Raw genomic sequence first — 26,066 nt, 5'->3', positions numbered from 1 at the left:
TCAATCGGAGTTTGGAGCGACATTTGACTCAAGTCTCAAGTACAAAGCTTTAACCAACCTGCTAGGATTGTATGGAGCACTGGTCACTACTGTCTTTGCCCTACCCTGTCCGGCTCGGCTAGTTTACGCCTTGGATCTTATTTAGTGTTTGCAGTAACATGACTGCATGTATATTAATTAACTCTCTTTTATTTTATAAATTGAATAGTCCTGACTAGTAGTATTTTACTCCACATGCACATAATAATATTATTATTACTGTAAAAAAGTGCTGAAATCTCGACATATGAGTATAGTCTGTATAGACCATAAAGGTATTGAACCGAACCGAACCTTTTTCAGGTAGACTCTACAGTATATGACTTATCGTTAGATCATGGGATGACGTCAACGGTGTAACTTAGCAACGCCGTGACGTCCGAAGAGAAGTGCACAATGCTTGACATGATCGTAAATAAGATGCAGCGCCTCAAGATAAAAGCAATAAACTATACCCACGACTGTATATTATATTATACAAGATAGTGTTAGAGATCGACACTTTTTTAATCGTCGTGTTAAAAAATAATAAATCCGGTTTCCTCTATTTCATCGGAAAAATTTTCTCAAATTTTCAAACTCCTTAACGCTATTTGAACCTCATTGGATAACCTTACTTTTTCCGCAAAATTTTCAAAATTTCTAATCGACGATATAAGACGAGGCCAGTAAACTCGCAATCGTGTTTATACCCTTACACTAAAGTATTATCGTGGTCTAGAGATGGCCGATAATTTAGATAATGTGAGCAAAGCTGAACAAGAAATCGAGCAGCAGACACAACAAACAAATCAGGATCAAGATACCCCTGCTGCCGAAACACAACAAGAAAATACGCCAACAAATGAAGAAAATAATGACGAAAGCAATGCCAACAGCAATGAAATCCAAGAGGATAATACACCTCAACCAACTCAAGATGAAGCAACTTTAGAGCCTGGTAATGGCGTCTCCGTATCGGATGAAACTCCGACAATATCTGAGAACAATGAACAAAATAGTCCTGGCGCAAGTGTTACAGGAGATTCCAATGAAGAGATAGTAAATCAAGTCAATGGAGAACATCCTAATGTGCAGCCAGAAGAAGCGAAAACTACCGAGAACAATGAACAAAATAGCCCTGGCGCAAGTATTACAGGAGATTCCAATGAAGAGATAGTAAATCAAGTCAATGAAGAACAGCCTAATGTGCAGCCAGAAGAAGCGAAAACTACTGAGAACAAGGAACAAAATAGCCCCGGCGCAAGTGTTACAGGGGATTCCAATGAAGAGATAGTAAATCAAGTAAATCAAGAACAGCCTAATGTGCGTCCTGAAGAAGCGGAAACTACCGAAAACATTCAAAAACAAGCTGAATCGATCGATAAAGTGGACGAGCCAAACACAAAGCCAGATCAAGAAAGCACGGCTACCGAATCGAATCAACAGGTTTATTGACCATATTTCAACAAATATTGTTCTTGATTGTACTTCCATTCTTCACTGGCTCAGATTAGCGATAGAATTAATCATATCTCATACCATCCTTAAACTTTTTAAAAATAACTCACCTATGCTGTATTTAATTAATATTCTGTATTAAATAATTCGTAGAGCAATGAAGAAAACAGCGATCCTAATACACCGAAAGATACCGCAATTAGTATGATTATGAATATAATAAAACAGTGTAGCATATCGTGTAAACATAGTGATAATTTGAATTATATATTTTTAGCTATTGAAGAAATTCCCTACATGTCTCCCGATCTTGGCGAAATCACACAGAAATATGGCAATATTCCTAGGGATGAGCTACCACAATATGGTAAATATTTGAAACGGGCTAGTTGATAATTCCTTCAACAAAACATTTGTGCCAGAAAATTCAAAATAATCTTTACTTTACATATCTACGTCGAAATCTTTTCGAATGATCTCTAATATGTTATGTAACTCTTGTACTTAGTTCCACCAGAAAATAATCCAGAAGTAATGAATTTGGATAAATTGATGGGAGCTATAGAAAGTGGCGAAACCGAGCTGGAAAGCACAGCTGAACCACCAACTCTATTCGCTCGCCCAGAACTGCAAGAAAATTACAAAAAAATTAGTGAATTAAAAACAAAATTAATTGATGAAGAGTTTGAACCATATGTGGATAATTTCGAGCGAGAGGTACAAGATGATGTACTAATGATTGGCAAAGTGTCCCTTGAAGAAATACAGGTGCTGAAAATTTTTCACTAAATATCTTAGGATAGTAATGTAGGATTCTGTAAGGGTGCCGCATTTACTTTTAACTATCTGTTGCAAATATAAGTTTTTAAATGAAATTAGTCTTTGTAACTTAATTTTATGGTATTTATTAACAGGAAGAAGAGATGAGACTTAAAGCTGAGCATATAGAGTATCAACAACAACAGGCTACAATGCAAAAGAAATTACAAGAAGAAATTCTATTAAAAGAAGAAGGCGCAAAGAAGAATGTCGTCAAATATATTAAGGAAAAGCAAAAATCTGTTCGAAAACGAGAGGTATAATACTTTATATCTTACAAATTGCTGTTAATTACTTGTTTAACTTCGTTACATTACAACATAGCTAACATAATCGAGGTTCTCTTAACTTAACAGGCAGCCAATTTGCAAATGAATCGTATACAACAAGATCATTTACATAAATCATTTAAGCGCGCTGAAAATCAACTTATGACTGCATTAGAAAGACGCAAGGGTGAAGTTAAGGTTATTAGATATGTAAATTTATTGTGAATATGTTTAAATGTAACACAGTCGTCTGTGTCTGCCATTTTTCGTTATGAAAAAATAGCTGTGTCTTACAGTTAATTTCAATCACCGCATTATTATAGATTAGAGGTGTAAGTCCTTCGTTATTTCTCATAAATTAATTTTTCTTCTTACTTGTACTATACTCCTAGACACTTTATGGAGATTTAATTATGGCTGATAATGCTTATGGAGGTAGTAAAGGACGCCGTTGGAAAGTCGATTGGGATAAAACTCCCCAACCAATCCAAGTTAAGGTTAAATGTGTACGAGCTATCAAAGACAAATTACCTGGTACAGACTTCATAATTTCATTTGTTACGAATTCTTTCGCTTCATTACTGACCATTTCTACATACTTAATCTACGGATAATCATTCATATCAATTATTTCTTCAATTATTAGTCGGGCGATATGTCGTTATGGTATCCATGTATGATCGATTAGGTGGCCATGTTCTTCGTTGGTCAAACCTAAAAGGCCAACAATGGGGTGGTGCAACGCTTCCAGTTTCTCATGATGGGAACTTCTTCAATGTCGATATGAAGGTTAGCATATTACTGTAAACGAAGTAAAAAATTAAAGCTAGAAATTGATGCATATAGTAACTTATATATTATATATAACTTCGATTACTAGTTCAATCAAAGCGTCTTCACGGTGTGTCCATCGAAGCCCGATGTACGCCCTGGTATGATATTGGTCTTTGAGCTATTCATTCTCCGTGGTGAAGTAACACCAGTTGATCGGGTTGTTGGATGGGGATGTTTCCCAATCTGTGATGCTAAATTTAACATTATCGAAGGAAGGTAATATCAACTACACCGTTACACAATATTAAAGTTATTGTAGTGATAAGCATGGAGCCCAAATATTTTTTCATCATTGTGGTTCTCCGAATAAACCGATAGTCAAATATTCATTAGTATTCTGCTTTAAAATCTAGAAAATTATCTAAAATTTTTGTCTAATCTTCGCAAGCTGCATTTAATAAGTTCAGTATACTTTTATATTACCATAGGTCCTTCTAGACTTTGCTAATGTACCTTATATTTTTATCTTAGGTATAAGTGCCCCCTTATCAGGGGTGACGTTGATCCAAGTATTGACAAACATACCAAAATTGAAGCCTTGTTAACTCACGACATCGATTATTGGCTGGGTAACATTTATTTTGAAGTTATCAAGCTACCAAGGTATCGTAATTGCACATTTAACGTATTGCGACTAATTGCTACAATTTTAATATTAAGTTACTAAAAACTATGACTCAATTAACTTATTAGTAACAGCAACTAATGCTCGTTCCGTTTCAAAATATATCCAAATCGTCTCTAAATTTATGCTCGTAGATACTTGGCGGGCCAAAAGGAATATGAAGTAGAGTTACAATTTAGTTCCAACATGATTGCTTTCCCTGACCGTACACGAGTTGTTGAAGAAACTAAAGACGGAGAAAAGCCTGTCTTTGGATCTCGTGTTAACCTACAAACAGATGGAGAGTCAAGACGAGATAGTTTGATAAGTGCTATCTCTACTGGATCTGATAGCAAAGATAATAAAAATGACCAAGCAGATGAAAAGGTTAATATTATTTGAAATCAAAAATTATAGCTATTACAATCAACGCTTGCGATATTGACATATACAGATATAAACACAACTAATCAATGACTTTCTTTATTTATGAAACATATTTTATCAAAGCGTGTCGGCAAAATAGGTAAGAGTGGCTTCCAAACAGATCCAACATCTGTTGTAATGTCAAGAAAATTATTGGAAGGCACAGCCAGTGAGAAAGATGATGACTCCGATGACGAAAGTGATATAGATGAAACCTTCATGCAGAATAAAGATGAAGATTTTCAGCCTATACCAGGAGAGCCAGGATTATACTACAAGGTTAGACTATCTCTACAACTTTATAAGAACATTTTTTGTGCCTGTTATTAATCCCTCGAGTTAACTTGTACCTTATGCAAATGTAACAGAGGCATCTCAATAATCCCATCGATGTCTACGCTCGAAAGTATTACACCATGTTGCCTAAAACACAAATTCTTAGGACTATGCAAAAGCGAAAGCTAACGTATCAAGAAGAACTGGAACAGCATACCATGGCTGTACAGTACGTGATTAATAAAATTCACAAATAAAATCTGAAAATACGATTAATGAGATTAAGTAAAAACTATACCATTACATTTGGCAGTTTATTAGTTAAGGTGATTAGGGAAATCACCGATTGTACCCTGTTATTCTCATATTTACTTTATTTCATGTATAGAACTCCATTTTCGAACAAAGCCAGACCAGATCAAGATTCTAATGAAAAAATGGATTATGTTGGTAGACAGTTCCTGGCAGAGTTGGGTTTATCACAATGGCGATCCAGAGAATTTTGGGTAATGTTCGTTATGTTCATATTGGTATTCTTTGCCAGAATGTATGCCCATTACATCGGGCAATATGTTTATATCATTACATGGCTAAGCATATTTCCGAGCAGGTATAAAGAAATATTGGATTTGCTGTAATTATTATAAATATTTACAATTTATATTTTACCTTATATCCTTATTAGTGAAAATTTTTTTGTACATTTTGCGTTTCAATTAATTTATTGCATATCTCTTACTTGCATGTTAATAATACTAGGTTCGAATTCAAGCCCTATACTGTTACCTTAACCTATCAAGATTCCTTGCTGCATACGCGTCAAGAGATGTTAGTTGTTTTATTTGGACCTGGGACCGACATCGTTATATTTATACTTTTGGTCATTTCAAGTTGGGCATCACAGCGTATATTTGGAAGCTTTCCAAGTTTAGGATCTAAATTTACTATTGCCTTTGGTATTGAAACTATACTTGATCCTCTCCTTATCCTAATTGTGGATTGTGCTACCGGCCGATTTTCAAGTAAAATCGAACAAATTGGCGGCAATTATGTCAATGGAACTTTAATTGGATCAAAATCAGTCGTAACACCTGTAGGCGATGCATTCAAGTTATATAATCATTTCCTCAACTTACAGCAGAGTGGTGCGGTCGGCATATTGCTGACTAGTTTCTTATATATTTTCACCATTTTCATTGGATGTGCTATTTTATACATGTACTTTTTACGACTCCATAATAACGGTAGAATGTTAGATGTCTATCAGCGTTTACATGGCGGTCCTGGAGATTTCTTCATTCCCCATGACCTTGAAATCTCCAATGAAGAATTAAATTTCATCTGTAGAAAAGCAGAGAAATGGAGAGGTGAAGAGGGTGAACGTAGAAAAGTTGCCGTTTACGATTACGTTTGGGAAGAAGAGCAGGTAAACATTTAACACAATCGTTTTTAGTATCACAAACCTATTTTTTACCATAATCGCACATAGTAGGTTACGTATAATATACAGTTTTCACCATACATTTCTTAGGTTTAGATTGATAATAATCAAGTTGAACTAAATAATGTCATAGTAAGTAATTATAAATCATTTCTAACTCTATTTGGAATAAATAGATGGAAGAGAATGAATGGGGAGAGGTAATAGAATCGACAGACAAGGGAAAGAGAGAAACTACAACTCATTTGTCCATTCATTCGTTACATTTGGATGGACTCCGAGAGTTATACAGGCATTTTCTTAGACTACCAGACGGTGCTATTGTAGAGGTAATGATTGCCTGTATATAATTATTGATGAAATCGTCGTATTTGAGAACTATTTCCATTGATAGCTTCAGTACGAGTAACTTATATAAATTGATTCAAATTACGAATCTGGATCAGTCTTCGGAGTTAACAAGGCTGCTAAATAAATACATTAATAATTTCATTGCAGCTCTAATATGTCTGTTAAATTTAATTTTACACTCGTTGCAAGTAATAATATTTAAGTGAACTAAAATTAGACCTTTTAATTAATAGATATTTATGATAATCTATATCGTATACAAATACATATTGTCGGTATAATAAAAATTAACTCTTAACTGTGTCTATACCATAGGTATTTGGCGATATGGGAATTGTTGGAATGGATGATAAAGTAAGACAAGCCATACAGCGTGGTGCTCAAGATGTTGAAAACTTACTTGGTTCACAGCCAAATATACGACAATCGCAAGCTTCACTCCGAAGCCGCAAGAGTAGACCACCATCTCGTGTATCTCTTAGAAGCCAAACGGGTGATAATACATCAATGAAAGATATCCCACCCGTTTAACACTCAAGCAATGACGAATGAGTAAACTTGCAGCTAAAAAGCTTTTTATAATATTGAATTACAACTTTAAATCTAATCTTTAAGCTAACAGTCGTACGGTCGGCAAACTGACACATTCCTTAATTTGTTCATTTGGATAGTGTAGTATTAGAGGGTACGACATACATATGTCTAACTCTAATACAGTTTGCCGACAACGATCGACCGGGAACTCCGAATGTTGCTACACTTTCGTAAATAATTATAATTGTAATATGATAGTATTTCCTAATCATTGAGCACATAAAATTAATTGCGCAAGACCATTTTCTTTTTTTACGTTTTGTTAAGTACAAAGGCACTGCTCCGCTGCTAATCAATTTAAAGTTAAATTTCTAATTTTAACTGAGTAAGATAAGGCTTTTTTAAATTTTTGATCGATTGACAATCATTGCCACATAATTTACATTATGCATGCCAAGAATTGTCTTAGAGTTGTTTGTTTTTAATTAGATGTCATAGTAAAACATTTTATCGTCACTATGATTAATTCGACATGCGGGAATGTTATTCTTGCTAAATATAAGCGACATAATAACGCAAGCTATGCGATTGTTGTACAAGTAGTACAAAAATTTTACAGTAAGAGTAATTGATAGCCTATTTAGCAGTTAAGGATGACAAAATTTTTATGATTCCAACGTTTTTGTTCCTTATATTTCATTGCTAGCATTAAAATATGCTACTTGATGAATTGTTGACTTACACAACTAAGCCGTATCATAGCGGTTGATTCTGTGCTGCGATGACCATTTACTAGAATACTAAACAAGTAACTCTACTTAGGGTATCAATTTCTTATTAGACTGCTACTGAATTTGCTTCAACGCCGACCTCAAATCGAGAGATCAAGTCTAATTAGATATATACATATATATTAAATGTTATAAAACGTCTGATTAAATTTGCTCTGCTACAGTAAACCTACTGCAGTGAAAGTAAATTTACAAGTGATCATAGTATATGCTTATATTCTTATTGCAGTTGCAATAAACTTCTCTATATCTACCATTTGCAAAATACTTTTCTACTTTGACGTTTAATAAACATTATAATTGCAATATCTCTGATAAAGTAAAATGATTCTATGAAAGTTTTGAACGAGTTATTAAACTAGTAATAACATCAACGCAAAGGAAGAAACTATGTGGTTAAACGTAAATCTTTACAACGACTTTTTATTATCAGTTCGAATCAAATACACAAAGTATGTGTACATCTTACACAATTTTAAGAACTAATCGAAAAGTCCAAAGCCCATATCATCATCAGATTCTTCTTCTTCTTCTTGCTTTTCTTCCTTAGCGGGTTTTGCTTCTTCAGCTTCACCAGCTGCTGCAACAGGTGCAGCAACAATAAATGCACTTGGATCGGCTAAAAATGCTTTGGCCTAAAAGTATATTGAAAAATATTCTCAATACAAAGCCTATCAAACAGCAATGTAATGTATACACTTATTTACATACTTTCTCAGCTTCAGGGAAGTTGATGTCGGTCTCGACAGCCACAGCAAGTACATTCTATAGAAAAAAATATGTATCAAATCCAAACGTTAATAACTTCAATCTTATAAAATCAAACTAACAAAATTTACCTTAAACCCATTTATGATCGAATGTGGCACTGAAACCGTAGTTGGATAACCAATTTGCAAACTTACAGCAGCAACATGTTGAACACCCTACATCAGCGATTTTGCAAATTGTATATCAATCATAATAGTGTAATCCAAATGCAATTCGAATAGGTGCTTTGGGCTGATTACAACAGTGATATACTGGATACTGTAATTATACTGTATGTATATACAATACCTACCTGAAGAAATTTCTTAACGATATCATCATCAGTAATATCCAGTACAGCTGGATCATATATGCTGCCTTCATCATAGACTATAAATTGTAATCAATTAGTGCAAAGTAGATTATATAAAGTATTACAAGTTTTATAAGACACTAGCTAGCAGAAGAACGTTCCAATACTTACTTTTCAAAATTTTTAGACCGTATGTAAAGGGAGAAACCTTCAACATATTCAGTAACGTAGCTTCAGAAGCTCCAACTTTCTCGTCCTTCTTGATCAAGTGAACTTTATTCTAGAATGAGAAAGGTTAAGCTGTTATAGATGTGACCAATATACTAACCACTGATGATCCAAATTTATCCTATTGTCTTTATTTTTTTTACCAAAATTTCGATGGTTCCTCTGGAAATCTTAGTCGGGATTGTTAAAGCCTGGAAGAAAGACGTTTTCTCCGGTCCGAGTCCAGTATTTTGAGGATCAAGGAATACATCGATAGGTGCCAATGCTCCTGCTTTAGCTGGTGCAGCAACCTGTAATTAAATAACGTGTATTAGTTGTACCAGCCTAGTAAATAACTCTAATCATGATTATAACACATGTAACGCAATTAATGTAGCAAGTACCTTGTTTGCAAGAATCTTGTCACGTATATCATTTAGATTCTCCTTGGTGAATACGAATCCAACATTACCACGAATGTGAGTCAGCAAGCTATGTGATATAGATTTAGTACAATGGTTAATTGTACAACACAAGTCAATTCTATCGTAGAAAGTCGCGTAATTACTTTTCAAGGTTGGGATTATTGTTCATATGTCCTCGAATAGCCTTGCGGATCATAGTATTCTTTCCCATGAGAACTTCTGTGAATATCAATTGAAAGGTATTATGAAAATTTTTCCAATACTGTTTCACAATATATGTGCGGCCTAGATATCATCATGAGAAATAAGATTAGTAATATTAAATTCAACTTACCGGCATGACCACGAAGGCTAATGCGAATCTGTTGCATTTGATTTGAGCCAACATTGTCAACGTTGACAATGAAGACTCTTGGGAACTCATCAAGTAAATTCTGCAAAAAGAATATTGCAATTTTTGAACAACTAATCGTACAAAGCCACGTCTTAAGCGCGCTAGCAAATACAGTCTTCCACTGCTATTAATAAATTGCTGCCAAAGTAGCGAACATTATTTTATGCCAAGATGTTGAAATACTTACGATGAGCCTAATGAAATAGTTACTCTTCCAAGTTGCTCTGTCTTCCCTGACCATTTTAGATTGGGCAAGGATGGAATTTTAAAGACTAAAAAATAATATACAAACACTTCGATTAGTGTTAGTAAACTAACGTTGAGGACTCTATCTTCACAGAATAACACTAATCATCTCCGTTGATTTCCAGAGCATTATCTCTACGCTAAGCTGAACTACAACGGCTAGAACATCAATTACTTATAAGTCTCTTGCATAAAATACGAACGCGCACATGATAGCCATGTTTTACAGGAACGCTAGTGCCCGTGCCATGACGACGTGCTATACTGTAGATGTTATATAGGGAAAATTGTAGTACTGTACTGGACTCAACCCAGTGATAGGGTTATTTCAATTTTAGCGTGCAAATGGACGGAAACGAGTGGAAAGTTTGTGGAATAAAAGTCTTACGGGACGTTAAAAGCAAGTAAAGAATTAACCTCTATATAACAAATAATCTAATACACCGTTTAAAACTATAAATTATCAAGATTATTATGACGAAGTGAAGAATTTTGAAGAATTATCACATTTTCATCAGCCATTCCTACCTTGAAGAAATTCCGCTAGAAAAGAAGTAAAGGAGGAAGAATCACATGGACCGCACCGTCCCATGATGCTTCATGGGCATCAAAAACCTCAATCCGTCCCGACATCCGTACTGTATCCCTGGTACTACAGGATACAGTATAGTACAGTACAGTGCAGACTGTACAGTACGGACTCAACCGTACAGTACTTTACAATACTGTACAATACTGTAGTAAACTACAAATTATTACAGTACCGAACCAAACCTTCGACAGGTACAGTATAACTGTATCCTGTACTGCCTGTAGTACCAGGGATACAGTACGGATGTCGGGACGGATTGAGGTTTTTGATGTGGTACACCATACAAAGTATTGTAGACCGTACTGTACAGTGTACAGTACAGTACTGTACTGTAATAATTTATAGTTTACAGTACTGTACAGTACAGTACTATTGTATTGTAAAGTGTACTGTACTGTACGGTAGAGTCCGTACTGTACGGTGTACCGTAGTACTGTACAGTACAGTACTGTAGACTGTAGTGTAGCTCCCATGCTGTTAGCGTACGGTAGATCCGAGTAATGGCGAGTATAGTATACGGTTGCAAACGCACTATACTGTACACTTGAATAACCAGTCCATTCGCCAGCCTCCACATACTGTATGAGCACTGGTAGAGTAGATATTCTACAGATCCATTGGACGACAGGTAGCAACCTAAAAGAATGAATTAATCAGAAATAGGCTAGAACTTATTCAGGGACTTGTAAAAGAAAACGAGGTCTGAATAGGTGTTGGAATAGTTTTATCCCTCTCTCTTTTCTTCCTAAGGTAGTGTCCCTGCTTCCTTGATGCTGTACTGTACTGTACTGTGTACAGTGGACGCGAGAGACCGTTACTGTACAGTACTGTATGGGCATTACATTACATGCTTGAAATGCGAATCGATCTGATTATTTCTTCTCGTTTTCTTCTAATCCTACTGCACTACAGTACTTGTTTCATCTACAAATCACTTCCGTCCGAGAAGCAGCGACTCTACTGCTGCTGTAAAACCAAGAAGCTAAAACAATTTTGTAAACTAGAACACCGTGGGCCACAACCATGTCAAAGGATCATTTGCCACGTGGCTGAAATTCAAGAATTTGATATCAATAAATTGATTATTTCTATCTTTGTCTGACTCTATAAAGTAACCAACGTGTAATAATTAACGGCGCTTATGGACGTGCAAATGTCCCTGAAATATATTCCGCAGTATAACAATGTACAGATGGTAAATAACAGCCGCCATACTCCGTATGTGCCAGAATAGCCCAGATCATACTAATTAGGCCTATTATAGCTACAGTAGATGTTTACAATTTAATAGCTAATATAATTACTCTTGCAGTCGTCACTAAAAATTGAAGTCCAAGATCATTGTGGCTTTGTATATTGTGCAATAATATCCAATTTGGATATATCTATACGTATAATTATGCTGTAATAAGCGTTTTACTAGTTCCTACGTAATACAGTAACGGTCATCAATTAGTAATATTACAGTAATATCCTGTTATCAAAGTAGTTGGTACAGTATTTATTTACGTTACTGTGCCTCTTTCATTTTATCATTAATTAATTATCGATCATTCCTGACGAAAGAGGAACTTTTTGAGTTATATTAGGCAATTAGGAATCCCTCATGATATCTTCATTAATTAAAAAAATAAAAACGCGTTGTGGACGATCAAATTTCGAATTAGCAGACAATATACAGAACAAGGTATTGCTATTTATAACTAGTACTTCAACCTCGACAAAGTAAAGCAATCAATGCCAATCATTTTATAAATCAGGCGCGCATTCATTTGCTAACTGCCTACCGACCAAGTCGGTCGCCCATGATTCATATGTGCAATTAACTTTAATGTTAAACGTTAATTAAAAATCTAAAGTCTGTCTACTTAGCGGCATAGTATCACAGGGTGCGATACAATTAAGAATGCGGAAAGGCACAGCAGTACGTCTGCAGCTATATATATCATTTTTTAACTGTAAAGATATATCAAACACCCCCGTAATTTGCATACGGTGCTGTAATTTGAGGCATTACAAAACAGCTTCCGTTACTGTAAGTATTTACAAGACTACAACAGTAATTACGAATTTGTTTCTATTTTAGTATCCAGGTATATAATAACTGGTAAAGTTTGACATTAAAGTATCAGACCATTAAACCATATTATAGATTACAGTGTTCACTTTGTGCAAATATACAGATGTACATTTGTACAGTATTGCAGTAAATTCTTGTAAAACAGCTTGGAACTTCCTTGCTTACTTTCTAGAGGCATTTAATTAAAAACAAGATTGGAATTTTTTTTTCTTTAACACGATACATTGCAAATGAAAGCTAGGTACTCTTAAGAAATTGCCGGTATGCAGTAATCAACTGTTTTAAATCAAGATTTATAGCAACTTGGCAACATTATACAGGCCGTAAACTAATCACTGTATATTGGATACCGAAAGAGACATTGTTTTACTTTCGTTAACTTCTGCATTACCCACAAATTGTAACCGAAGGTTCCTCCAAAAAAATCTAGATCTAAATTCAAGTACATGTAAGTATTTTGTCAACGATTACATTCTCAATCAAAATTCAACTGAAATTGTAATTTATTGGACTTGATCCTATCATTTCTATGCTGCTGCAGGGCTTGTTGGTTTACAGAGTAAACATTGTTATTATTCGACGAGTTTTCATTTCACATATACAGTACGATAGCGCTTGTACACAAGTGCCACATTGTTACCAAATTATGTCTCCGACGAAGTTGTATACTGTATAGTATAGTGAAACAGTATAAACTTAGTAATTAGTAATTATCTATAATTCAGCATTGATTGCAATTCCATTGCTTCTAGCGCATTAAAGACGTCACAGATTTGGTTATTAATTAGTGCATATCATTTTCACATAAATATCTCGCGGATAAGGTAGACGATTCTGTTAACATATTACAGGTGCCTATCAATCAATATAGTAGCATACGCGTAAGGTTAGATGGTGTAGGTAAGTTTATATTGTTTTTATTACTTGAAAAATTGACCATAACAAACTCAATTCTAGCGAATCGGTGACTTAACATACAGTACTTGAAACTGGATCCGAATTTTCCAATACTATAGTCTATGACCGTATACTATGAGCGTAGTGTTATATTCTCCTTGTCAATGTCCACAGAATTGCCTTAACAAATAAGAAAATCTGTCATACTTCAAATTTTTGAAATATCTTGACGTATGCTGTTGTTGTTATTACGGCACCACTTGTTGTTTTACGTAGTTAGTATTAGTAGTTGATATTACCACACTAGACGGGCTTGCATCTTACAAATTTTTATACTTTGTAGCGGTAAGTATCAATAACAGTAGATAATTAATTGTGCCTTCAGTCTTGCTTTCATGAACGATATATTTATATTTACACTAGCACAAAATCCCTTTCATATGCTTGTTTCATCGTTGATCAATGCTAAATTCCCAATATTGAATAAAATAGTTGGACAGAGTAGACAAAATAATGTACTTTATTCAACTGTACAACATACACACACAAAATGATTTAAATTTAATATTATAATAATTGATGCAACATCAACAAAGAAAATAATTTTCGTTTTGATCGACTCCTAAAATACATTATAGTACAGTAATGTTAAGTGGATGCTACCATGATTACTATGCTTGACTAGAAGGTATTATTGTACTGCATACGTTGAGTAGATACGTCTATGATTGAACCAGGAAGGAACTGCTGGCCTCCCTCCATGTATCGATTCTGTATCAGTTAAATGTTCTACTGCGAGTGTAGTATGTGAATAGTGTTGCCAAACTCTAATATGACATGTATATTGAACCCTCATTAAAATTATTACGGCCACAGCCATTTATTTTTTCCGGACAAAAAAGCTCTACTGAAGTACAGTACTGCAATAATGATATGCAATTAATTATTAATCCATTATTTTTTTCTCCTTTTCATTCAACCACTGCTGTGCTAATATTCGAGTGACGTGGGCGAATCATTTGCACAGTAAACTATAATGTCGGAGCGTTGTGAGATGAATACCTGCTGTACATAAGATATATTCAGTCAACTACTGATGTCCTAATAACATGCTAGAATAATGCAATACCGTATAACATGATATAAAAACGTAACATTTTCAACTGTACAATGTGTACACGGAAGTTAACTTTGTCTAATCTGGTCCAGACTAGAGTGTGCATCTTATAAACATGGAGGCGACAATCATACATATTCGTACGTGCTAACGCCAGAGTTGTTATTTGCACTCTACATACCGAGTATTTTAATTATTAACTGCAGCCAGGGGCTTATTCAACCGAAAAATCTTATAGAAAAGTCAGTTCATGAAATAGCAGTTGGCTCAACAGAAATAAACTTGATAGAATTCAAAGGAGATCAAGGATCATCCTCTGTTATATTTTACCCATTTTACCCATTTTATACGTGCCGTAAGAAAAGCTTGATTCGATAAAATCTTTCTGACTTTCCAGTTTACAAACGATGAAGAGAGTATGCGAGATTTATACCCATATACTGTGTACAGTTACAAACCAAAATCTACAATTACTTTTATAAGCTTAATAAGCTTAACCGACTATTTTACATCATACAATTGCTTTACTTCATGTTACAGTATTACTAAATCATCACACTTTCAAGGTACTGTGAAATCACTGTATTAAATCAAGCTATATCCTTCTATTTTCTTTTAGTAGTCCTTGCCTTAAGCACGTTTTATCGCTAGTTACAGTAGCCTATGGACTATGTTACGTAGAGCACATTTTGCGATATTATACACTAGTATAATAGACGTACTGTATATTAAAACTAAAATTATATTCAGTACTGTATTTTATAATTAAAAATCAATGCATGAATTTCATTCTTGAAAACATCTAGGCTATAATTTTGAGCCCGTTTATTGAAGCAGGGAAATTTTCTGGTAATAAAATTAAAGTCTTGAATCAATATCTTGAAACTGCTATATCCGGTTGCATGCTGATTGTGTAGCATCACTATCATGAATGTACGAGTATTAACGTAATATATATATAGTGAAAGTAATAACAGGTAAAATTCAAGATTTGAGGACTGCCTTTCGTGTTTAAAATTTATCATGAGCTGCAATTTCTGCCCGACTAAGTCAGATATAACTGGTGTGCTGAGTAGAACAACAAGTATGCTAAACTAGTAGATATATATATATAATACGTTTATATATAAATCCGCATCCGCTATTACTGCTGCGGTTTTCATGCTAAGATTATAATGATTGTCTACAGCATAGTATAATTTATGTGATATACTGTAAGTATGGATCTAATTACACTTATTGACTAGTTATAGCTGTAGATACTGCTACGTATACTAATTTCGTCCCTTGCTTTCACAATCCTATAATTAATATACAACGAAACAATTGAAGACAGCGTAGGTACAAGAGCTACGAAATTTCGATCTAAGAGAAAAATGAGTAGGAATAGAAGCATTCGGCTTTTACCAAACTTTACTTCCTTTTTCTATTAACTTTGACTATATACATAGTACATAATTTCCTGTCTTCTTTACTAGCTAAGGGTAGTACCAACCTTCTGTAGTTATTAGTATTAACTCAAGATTATGAAACACAACATCTGGTATGACATATATTTCATACTAGACTGCATATTTCTATATTACAATAGGGATTACTTGAAAAATGACTATGCTAATACTAAATGTTGTGACTTGTCAGCTGATATACAGGGATCTAGAGATTCTATAGACTAATTAATACTCTTTATTAGGATTTTATTAATGCAATATACCTTCATGACCTCTAGATATTACTATACGATAATTAAACGACGAAATACTTTTCGTTTGTTGCACTCAATCAAGACCTGCAATTGCATTAGCGTAAATGTTTAGGATGCTACTATTAATCTTTACAAGCTGTAAATTTCATGTGCTATCATTAATTAATAATTATGATGAAGTGAATTATTATATTAAAACACTCGCAGACAGTTTTAAAACCATCAATGGACACAATTACACTTGGCCGTTCATTAATATATTAGGTGCCTGCTTATCCAATAATTCAATGGCAAGGCACTTCATAGTGTATAGCCTTCTAATCTCAATTAACAATAGAATTATAATAATAATTGCTGGATTTATAGCTATATAAAAATTGATGGTATTATTTCACTAAAAAATTCTGCTCTGTATAAACTATTTGTAATCATTTATTAGCTAATTATATCATCAGTGGAATAGATATGTTATAACCGATCTGATTGGAACAGAATATTAATAATTTATTGCCCTTAAAGTGCAGTAACGAGTATTAGTAGGATGTACTGTGTAACATTGATTTGATAATAAAAAATTTTTCTTTATATAGGTAGATCACTCCAAATGAAAACTAAAATTTTTTGTACCATTATTCTTATATTGGTGAAGCAAGGAAAGTAAAAAAGTATATCAGCCAAAAACTAAATGAATGAACGTGATTTCGGTGAGTGCTCCAGCTGTCATTTAATTAGCTATAGTATCTTTGTTGAATACGAATGTACAGAGAATCCACATTCTACATATTTACTACGCTATAATATTGTTAACGAAATTTGATGGTATTCCATATAATCTAAATATACCTTCTGCTACCTATAACACATTCGATTATTTAGGGGGTGATTATAAATTAATTGTCCAGTTTGTTAATACTTCAATTGATTTATACATAAACATCTTCACTACATTCACGTAATAAAATATCTCCTACAGAGCATTAGTAGTATGAATAGGACAATAATTATTCGTAGGATACTCGACTGAAATGTTGAAAACTTTTAATAAATTGAATAAAGGAATATTGCAAAAATTCAGTTGCAGTATTGGCGTGATATTATCACAGAATTAATATCAGCTGAACAAAGTTATTAAACGGATAGAATAGAAATAGTTTAAGTCAAATCTAAAAATTTCTTAAATCTAATTGTTTCCTGCTTGAATAAATGAATAATATTACTGTAAGTAAAGTCATATTTGCTCGCAATGATATAAACAAATGTTGCTTTGACATTTATTCAGATATGTAATAATTAATTTGCAAAAGACGAAGAAGGGCGATTTTACATTATACACGATTGAAATAGTATAAACGATTTCGCGTTTACTTGCCTTTATGGTATCAAGAAGTTAGTAGATACGTCGTTAGACTACCCCTAATTACCTATAAGCATATAATAAGCTGTTCTTTTGATGATTTTATGAATTCATGTTAGAACATGGTGACAACCTAGAACAAAGTTATGTTTTGCCTTGTCCATATTTATCACTCTGAAAGATAATTATAGTATACCTTCTATTACAAGCTAAAATATTTACTACCTTTGCTATTTTCGTTATATCTTATAAATATAAATTTATATCAAATATATCAGAATAATATATTCACAAATGAAAGAGGACATCTGCTCTCTTTGATATTATCATACCTTTTATTTAAGAAAAGTCTAATTATGATTTGTATGCTCTCTAAATCTTACAGTGAATGAAACACGTACTAAAGGGCGTACAGTAGGATATAACCAATTTTACTCCTTTCGTTTTTGTAGACTTTTAAATTTACGCTGATTTATGATAATATAAAGAGTTGCACCAGTAATAATTTGTGCATTATATATCTGAGCGATCATTGAGATCGCTATAGCAAATGGGTATAAATAAATCGTCAAGGCCTGTTAATATTTTTATGTTGTAAATCTACAGAAAGAATCATATATACTACAGATGGATTTGATATAAAGGGAAAAATCAAAAAGCTGATTACTGTTAAAAGGACTTTGTAGAAAGAATTAATAGACCATTAGTTACTGGAATTATTTGTTCATCTATCATTTATAGTCTAATTTCTGTCATTCGTGCTACCGTACGCGTTATGCTGAAATTTCTTAAAGGACCCTAGTTAAGATCATAATGAATTTTATTATATTGTAATCTGTATACGTAATGAAGCCTTAACTCCACCTACGATTTGGTAGCAGCATCTTATTACGGAAGCGTTGATAAAAGGAATAAAGTCCATTTCCATGTATTGTCCTGTAATGTCCATCAATTTGAATAAATAAAATCCCCCCAATTCTTACGCTAGAGCGATAAGGAACTATCAACAAAATGGATAGTCTGGATACTTACCCTTCAACATTCATCAACTTCTACTGTACGTTGATAATTAATTAATCACTCTAAACGTTGGCATACTGGAATGACTAACCAATGATCTGATTTTTACTCTTTATCATCTCTTAATAAGAATATATGTACGTATAGGTCATAATTTAGACATTCATTCTAGCACCTCTAGTTTAAAATGTTACTAAGATAGTAAGCAAAGAAATAAAACGTTAAAAGCAAATTATTTCTTATTTTCCGAGCTTATAATGAATTATTGTAGTAGTACATATATGACACGTATATGTTACGGCCAATCCCGGGAGTCGGCCATGCCAGGGAACGCCCGGTCATTCCAGGGAACGCCCGGTCTTTCCCGGGAACGCCCGGCCATTCCCGGGAATGATTTATTAGTTTGCCCGGTCATTATGGTCATCGTGCCAAATAGTATAATCTATATATATAATCCGAGACAGAACTATAATTTATTGATCTTTCATTTCTTTATCAAGTGAGAAACGATCCGATGTTTTATTTTGCCACAATTGATGTGCACTTTCTTGTTTCTATACCTAATTTTTATTCTTTTATTATTCTTTAAACTCAGTATTTTAGTGCTATAAAGGAAAGATTCATTCATCCTGCATAAATTGTAACTGAAAAGTAACCAGAAACGGCTGACTAAATACAAGTAGAATACGTGGATGAGATAACATGCAATAAGTTATAATGCAAAACTGTTCAGGTATTGAAGCAAAGGTAGCAAATAACGTAGGAGATTGGCTAACTGCGTAATATTGTTCCAAAAAGGTATGTAAAAGTGGCTATTAGTGAAAATGATGATTATGACAAATAAAAAGACTTTTCTATTGTATTGAATGACTTGCTGTATTACGATGTTGAAAACTCACCTTAACAAAGATAAAGATAGAGCCAAGTTAACTTTAGGCTTATCCTATTAATACGAGTATAAATAAAACAACTCCGTTGGTCTACTCTAAGTCAGAAACTGCGCACTTCCTTACCATAAATACGGAGAACAAAGTTTTCTCGCGTTTATAATTGTCTTCGTTCAATGATAAAATGTTGCATTTCAATTTAATATTTACGTACCACAAACAATAAGCCTACTTTCGAAAACCTCCCTTCATATTAGCACCTAAAAAGGTAACTTTGTCATAATCGAAATAATTCTACCGGGCAGCATTAAAATATCAATATGCGAGTACGTTGGAATAGCCTGCTGTTTATTTATTTATTGTCATCACTTTATAGATTCAGCACTTTAACCTTCTAGAACGATAAGAAACAATCAGTATATTAAATTTTTATAACAGTAAAGAGAATTACATGGTTAAAGATTTTGCCTTATAAGTTATTCGTTGTTAGCTTAATAATATCACGCTTTTGTTATTAAATGGTTTCAGAGTACTGTATTTCAGTGATATATATTTATAGCACAAAATTGTTAACATCGATTAGAAACGTCCTTTATTTCCTTTATATAAATTACCTTGACTTTCAATCCTACGTGTATATTATTGTACAAAAATGGACGCCTAGTGGAACTTTTTCATCAATAATCGAACCATTGATATGTACGAGTTACAAAATAACACCTCCAACTAATATTGACTATACTAGAACTGTAATTAGAATTGAGTTATTGTGAATTCGGTAGGGTGAAAAATTCAAATTATCAAGTTAAAGGATCTATAATATCTCTATGTACGATATTTGTTGTATACGTGCATCGTAGTAATAGACTTTAATGGCCGAATAGAAATGGAAATCGAGGAAAGAAATAAGCACAAGTTGTCCAACAGTTTAGGAAATATTGGAAGTCTCGAGATTTCATTTTAATTAATTGATTGATGAGTTTGTAGCTCTTGACCGATAATAATTAGTTATTGCTGTTATAGTACAATATAACGTAACCATTATGGTGAGAGAAAAACTCAACCCATCCATCTTTTGCGTTGTCCTTCATTTTGAATTGTTTTGATATTTTTTAGTGTATTAATTTATGTTATCGCTTTCTATTGTATTCGAGCCGATCGCTGGATGTTTTCTATGTAAATTTCTCAATCTTCTATTTTAGTCCGTTATACCCTCAATAGCTAAATCATATTTTTATCATGGAATGCCTCTAACACTTTCTTGTATTGCTTGTAGGAAAAATAATTTTCCCATATTTATAATTATTTAGACTCTGATATAGGATCATGATTATTTTTTATTTATTTTTCATTTTCCATTTATATCTTTATTTTTTTATTTTTGCCAGGAGCGAATTGGTAACTATGTGCTGTAGACATTGTTGAATTTGATCATCACCATGTTGTAGGTATTGTTCATTCTTACTTAGAATTAATGACAAACTGTTCAAAAAAATAGCCGACAATTAAAGCCATTAATAATGGGCCGACAAAATTTGTGGAAGAAATTTTTTTCGATATTTCAGTAATTGTCACCTTATTGAAATCAACTTGTATTGTTGGATCAAATGGTATTAATTAATATCATAGTCGAGTAATCGATCATTGGTGTCTCAAGTTTATTTATAATTGTTATTAATATTATTATCATTTTTAATAATATTATTATTGTTATTATTATCATCATCGTCGATGATTATTGTTATTCATTGTCAAGCATTCATTTTTCCATTTGATATGGATTTCCTCTCTTGTCGTATTGAAATTGTATATAGTTAATCAGTATTCTCTCCACCCCTCCCTTTCCTATTTGATTCAAATTAGTTCAAGAGAGATAGTCTATCCTTGTACACATATGTATCACTCAATCACACATTATAAAGGCTAGATTGAAAATTGGATAGTAAATTAGAAATTGCAATTGAATAGAACATGAACAATCGACATGATTGCATTGCAGTCTTTTTATATCACTTTATTGATATTGTATGCCGCTGATGGCAATATATGGATTTTCATCCGGCGTTTTTTTCGTACTTCGCCCATCTTCACTTCTCCACTGACCATACTGTAGAATTATTTAAACGTGAAACAGTAATATTAAAACTTGCTATTAATTACTATTTTAACAATCTATTTTGCAGTATTCATGCATCCAATCAACTCTACCTTGAGTGAAATTACTTTTCTTAAAACAGTAAAGAAATATTGATTCAAGACTACGCTATCGTCTTTATTTGTAAAATAAAAGTTATTTCAAGACTTTACAATATCAATCGAAAAACGAATCATCGAAAATAAGGTAATCTAGATGTAAGACAAACTAGAACATTTCCGTGGATATTGACGATTTTATCATTTTGATACCAAAATCAAAATTGTCATCGATAATAAGCTGCTATTCTTAATTTCTTATTTGTAATTCATTTTTTTAGAGGTTATCATCATCTTGTCATCATCAACGAGTTTAAAAATCCCAGCAACCAAGTCGTCTAACTCTACCATTATTATAACACAATTAATTATCTTGTTTCTGCCATTAAGTACTCTATAACACTAGCTAGAGGATATCAAAAGGAAGAAAAACGAAATCTCTTTTCTACCTCTCAATTAAGTATGAAATTGCCAACTGAGCGATATCTTTCAAAATTGCTATAAACTAGCTTAAAAAAACCTTGAAGCATTAAAATATAGAAAACGTAATATAAACTGATCGTTCTACTAGTCAATTAGCGAATGATTCTATATGTCTATGCAATCCTCCCTGGGGAAAATTAACTTCGAAATTTGTCAAGCCAGACGTAAGTTTATGAATTATTACAGGTACATATGCTAATAAACTACACTCACATCTGTTTCAAAAAGGTATATTTAGATAACGATATTGTAAAAAGAAGTGAAAACACTGCCAAAGAGTTCTTATGATAAAGTACAGTCCTGTATTATATCAGCACGCTAGTTAATATGCGTACAGTAATATCTTTTCATTTAGCGCTAATGATAAAAAAAAGCATCCGGTATAAAATCGAACTATCATAAAAATAAGTTTATCTCTACATTTTACTTTAAAATTTTGAAACCTCACGAGTCAGTCATTAACTATTACAAATACTTCAAAGCCCTTTTTTTAATTACTTCTGTATTCTACTCTTTCGACATCCTGTTCAGAATTCATTCAGATATTCATTCTGATAATTATAATCGTTTGGGATACCCCAAATTATTAACAATAAAATATTCAACGAATGTTCTTCTCTATAATAATATCCAATTCTAATTTGTATTCTATTCAAATGAGATCAGGTTTAATCCTTTAACATAATCGAAGATTAAAAAGGATAGGTATAGAATCATATAAGTAAACTTATCTATTTATTATTGTGACTGTAACCGACTCAGATACATACCATCGTATTCTCTTCTGATATTTATGTTTTACATTTATTTTTAAAATTGATTACTCATTTTGGAATATGTTTTAGGCTTTTATTGGCAATATTTACTATTTCAGAAAAGAATCCAAAGGAAAATACTGTAAAAAGAGAAAGAAGTTAATCTGCATCTACTATTTTTTGAATATTTACGTCGATTCAATTAAAATTCTAACATCCAATTAAGTTAACAATAAGTGAAAGAAAACATCAAACAACTGCAACATCACATCGATTGGATACATTCATGTATCGATTCTGAAATTACTTGGCTTGAGTAAATTCTCTTATCAATTTCATCTATCTCAGTATCTTTGTTAGTCTACAGCATAATCCATTGAGATATTATCTTATAGATTGATTTTTTGTGCTAACTATCCAACTGCTAACTAAAATATCGTACCTGATACATTTTTAAGCCCGACACCATGACGATTTTATGGCCTAAGAGAGCAATAGATAGCAATAATCGACAAAAAAAAATGAATAGCCTTGTTGCATTTACCGGGATAAAAATTATTCTAATCTGGATAATTGTAAACTTCTCTGTTTGTCGTAGTGATGTACCGGTATATAATATAGGCTATCTCGGTCCATATAATTATACACCAAGAGCTGGATTATTTGGTGCCATTGATATTGCAGGCGCTGTAACTTTAGCCGTATCTGAAATTAATAACAGTTCAATATTATTGCCAAATGCTACATTAAAATTTCATTACTTCGATACTAAATGTAACCCGAAAAGTAGTTTAGATGCCACCGTGGTTTTAGTCCAGAAACACGACGTAATTGCCTTTATTGGACCTGCATGTTCACCTGGTTGTCAAAGTGCAGGTCTATTAGCATCAGAATGGAATTTACCAATGATATCTTACGTATCGACATCGCCAGCTATGTCTGATCATACTACTTACAATACATTCGTCCGTACAAATGGACCTCTATCACAACAAGCAGATGCATTTTTCGCTATCATGCAAAATTTTGCTTGGGGTCAGTTTTCACTAATATGCAATCGTGCCGAAAATCGTTTTATTTGGAGCACCTTATGTGAATTAATAACAGAAAAATCGCGTCTACAGAACAATCGCCATAACATTGCTTCAAATAAGGATTACGATCTCACCATGGCCACCGACGATCAGATGACGTCGTTATTACAGGAGTTGCAAACAAATTCACGAAGTAAGTCACTAGAAAAAATTTTATTCCTACTATTCTTGCTATCCAATTGCACTATGAATAAGTATAGAATAAATCTTACGTTTTATTAGACCCACTTACAAGGCCTAAACATCGTTAGCTCAGCAGTTTTTGAATTTTATAATCGTAAAATCTAATCTACGCATAGTTTATAAAACTTAAATCACAACCAAATACCCTCAAGATCTAAGTGTACATACATCTATGTAAACACCAACAGAATATCATCTTCTCCAACTCATGGATATGTTAATTGCTTTTAAATAGTTTCAATATCAGTTCTTTCAATGGTATCATAAAGTAAGCTGTAGTTATTATGTGATGTCTACGGAAATCGTGTAGGTTAAAAATTCGACCCGGGTTAAGATAGCTCGAAAAGAATGATAAGCGGATAAATAGATTTGTACTGAAATATCTGCATTGAAGTTATCAATTTTCATAACTCGATAGAGGCCTTAAGTGCGTAGACAGTATCCATAAAAATAGTCCTGTGCATTTAGTAAACTAGCCAAAAGTAGTCAAGCTTTACAGCTCACTGTGTAAGTACTGTATATAGAGATGATGCATAATCGTTCAGGATGAAAGAAAATTTGCTCTTATTCATTAATTATTTGACTTTAAAAGTCGCCAGATTACCCGTCAAATATCAAAATGTAGGCTAAATATTAATTCAGTCGACACTTTTTACCACTACATCTGGTGTTGCAGATAGTGTTACTATTTCAATTTTATTTTACATCCTACAGCTCCTAAGAATATAATATAATTGTCAAATTTTAAACATAGTTTTACAGTGATCAAGACCATCTCAAAGGAAGTACTTTAATAATTAAAATATTGGATCACTTCCTTGCGTTTTTATGGCGTGCTATTATAGATTAGAAATAGGACTATGTATTATGACAGCAGTGAATAGTAAATGATGAACAATACACCTCACGTATGTATATTAAACATTTATCGGCAAGATCTTGCTCGGTATACACAGAAAAGCGGAGACAACTAATCATTTATGATAAGAATAGAAAACAATTACAGCATACCCACAAGAATTAACTTAACTACTTTAATGAAAGAAGCTAAAATTTTGAATGAAGGGTAATAATTTGATGGGCTACAATATAATTTAGATTGTTACTTATGTGACGTCGTTCACCCCAAAAATATGGATAGTATTCAGACTTGGTCGGTCTACTTAGTAAAAATAATTTATCAAGTTTTACATAAGCTTGCTAATTGAAGCCAAATTGGACGAGGTCAGTGCAAGTTTCAAACGATATTTATCTAGGAAATTATTTAATTGTATTGGAAAAATTTAGTCAGATATAGATAGTTATATTGGCACGACGTTAATATCGAGAATTAATAAATTAATAAGTACTAAATCCACACGAAGCAATAATTAATTTAGTAAGGCTGATCTGTATAAATTATATCTTCAAGGTAGCATAAGAAGGCAAACTAAAGTAGAATATAGCAGACATTATTGATCTTCATCAACAATTATAATAGACTGAAATTTAATTTTCGCTTTTATGTACCGTATGAATTGATCGGTCATTGATATTGATCAGTGAAA

At 33.0% G+C, this 26,066-nt stretch overlaps 3 protein-coding genes across 3 annotated transcripts; 2 read left to right on the top strand and 1 right to left on the bottom strand.

Moving 5' to 3' along the window:
- Positions 1-762: 762 nt before the first annotated feature.
- TRIADDRAFT_58934 (uncharacterized protein) lies at positions 763-7,030 on the top strand (the record flags this gene model as incomplete). Its single annotated transcript, XM_002115077.1, has 17 exons — positions 763-1,467; positions 1,633-1,681; positions 1,757-1,846; positions 1,988-2,247; positions 2,394-2,555; positions 2,655-2,765; positions 2,960-3,101; positions 3,214-3,356; positions 3,448-3,617; positions 3,873-4,004; positions 4,161-4,392; positions 4,516-4,710; positions 4,800-4,936; positions 5,096-5,317; positions 5,467-6,133; positions 6,325-6,477; positions 6,815-7,030. 17 exons carry the CDS (start codon positions 763-765, stop codon positions 7,028-7,030), a joined length of 3,786 nt encoding a protein of 1,261 aa, XP_002115113.1.
- A 1,194-nt stretch (positions 7,031-8,224) lies between these two features.
- Positions 8,225-10,751, bottom strand: TRIADDRAFT_63360 (expressed hypothetical protein; the record flags this gene model as incomplete). The annotated part of the gene is made up of 11 exons (XM_002114895.1): positions 8,225-8,459; positions 8,536-8,589; positions 8,664-8,750; positions 8,888-8,964; positions 9,059-9,167; positions 9,259-9,405; positions 9,499-9,586; positions 9,663-9,738; positions 9,854-9,953; positions 10,101-10,146; positions 10,744-10,751. 11 exons carry the CDS (start codon positions 10,749-10,751, stop codon positions 8,307-8,309), a joined length of 945 nt encoding a protein of 314 aa, XP_002114931.1. The 3' UTR covers positions 8,225-8,306.
- Positions 10,752-24,177: 13,426 nt separating this feature from the next.
- Positions 24,178-25,727, top strand: TRIADDRAFT_58932 (uncharacterized protein; the record flags this gene model as incomplete). Its single annotated transcript, XM_002115076.1, has 2 exons — positions 24,178-24,469; positions 25,618-25,727. 2 exons carry the CDS (start codon positions 24,178-24,180, stop codon positions 25,725-25,727), a joined length of 402 nt encoding a protein of 133 aa, XP_002115112.1.
- Positions 25,728-26,066: the final 339 nt, after the last annotated feature.

The sequence above is a fragment of the Trichoplax adhaerens genome, genomic scaffold (assembly GCF_000150275.1).
Source record: "Trichoplax adhaerens TRIADscaffold_9 genomic scaffold, whole genome shotgun sequence".
Taxonomy (NCBI): domain Eukaryota; kingdom Metazoa; phylum Placozoa; class Uniplacotomia; order Trichoplacea; family Trichoplacidae; genus Trichoplax; species Trichoplax adhaerens.
The sequence above is the reverse complement of the archived record's forward strand: the minus strand, read 5'-3'. Positions and strand labels throughout refer to the sequence as shown.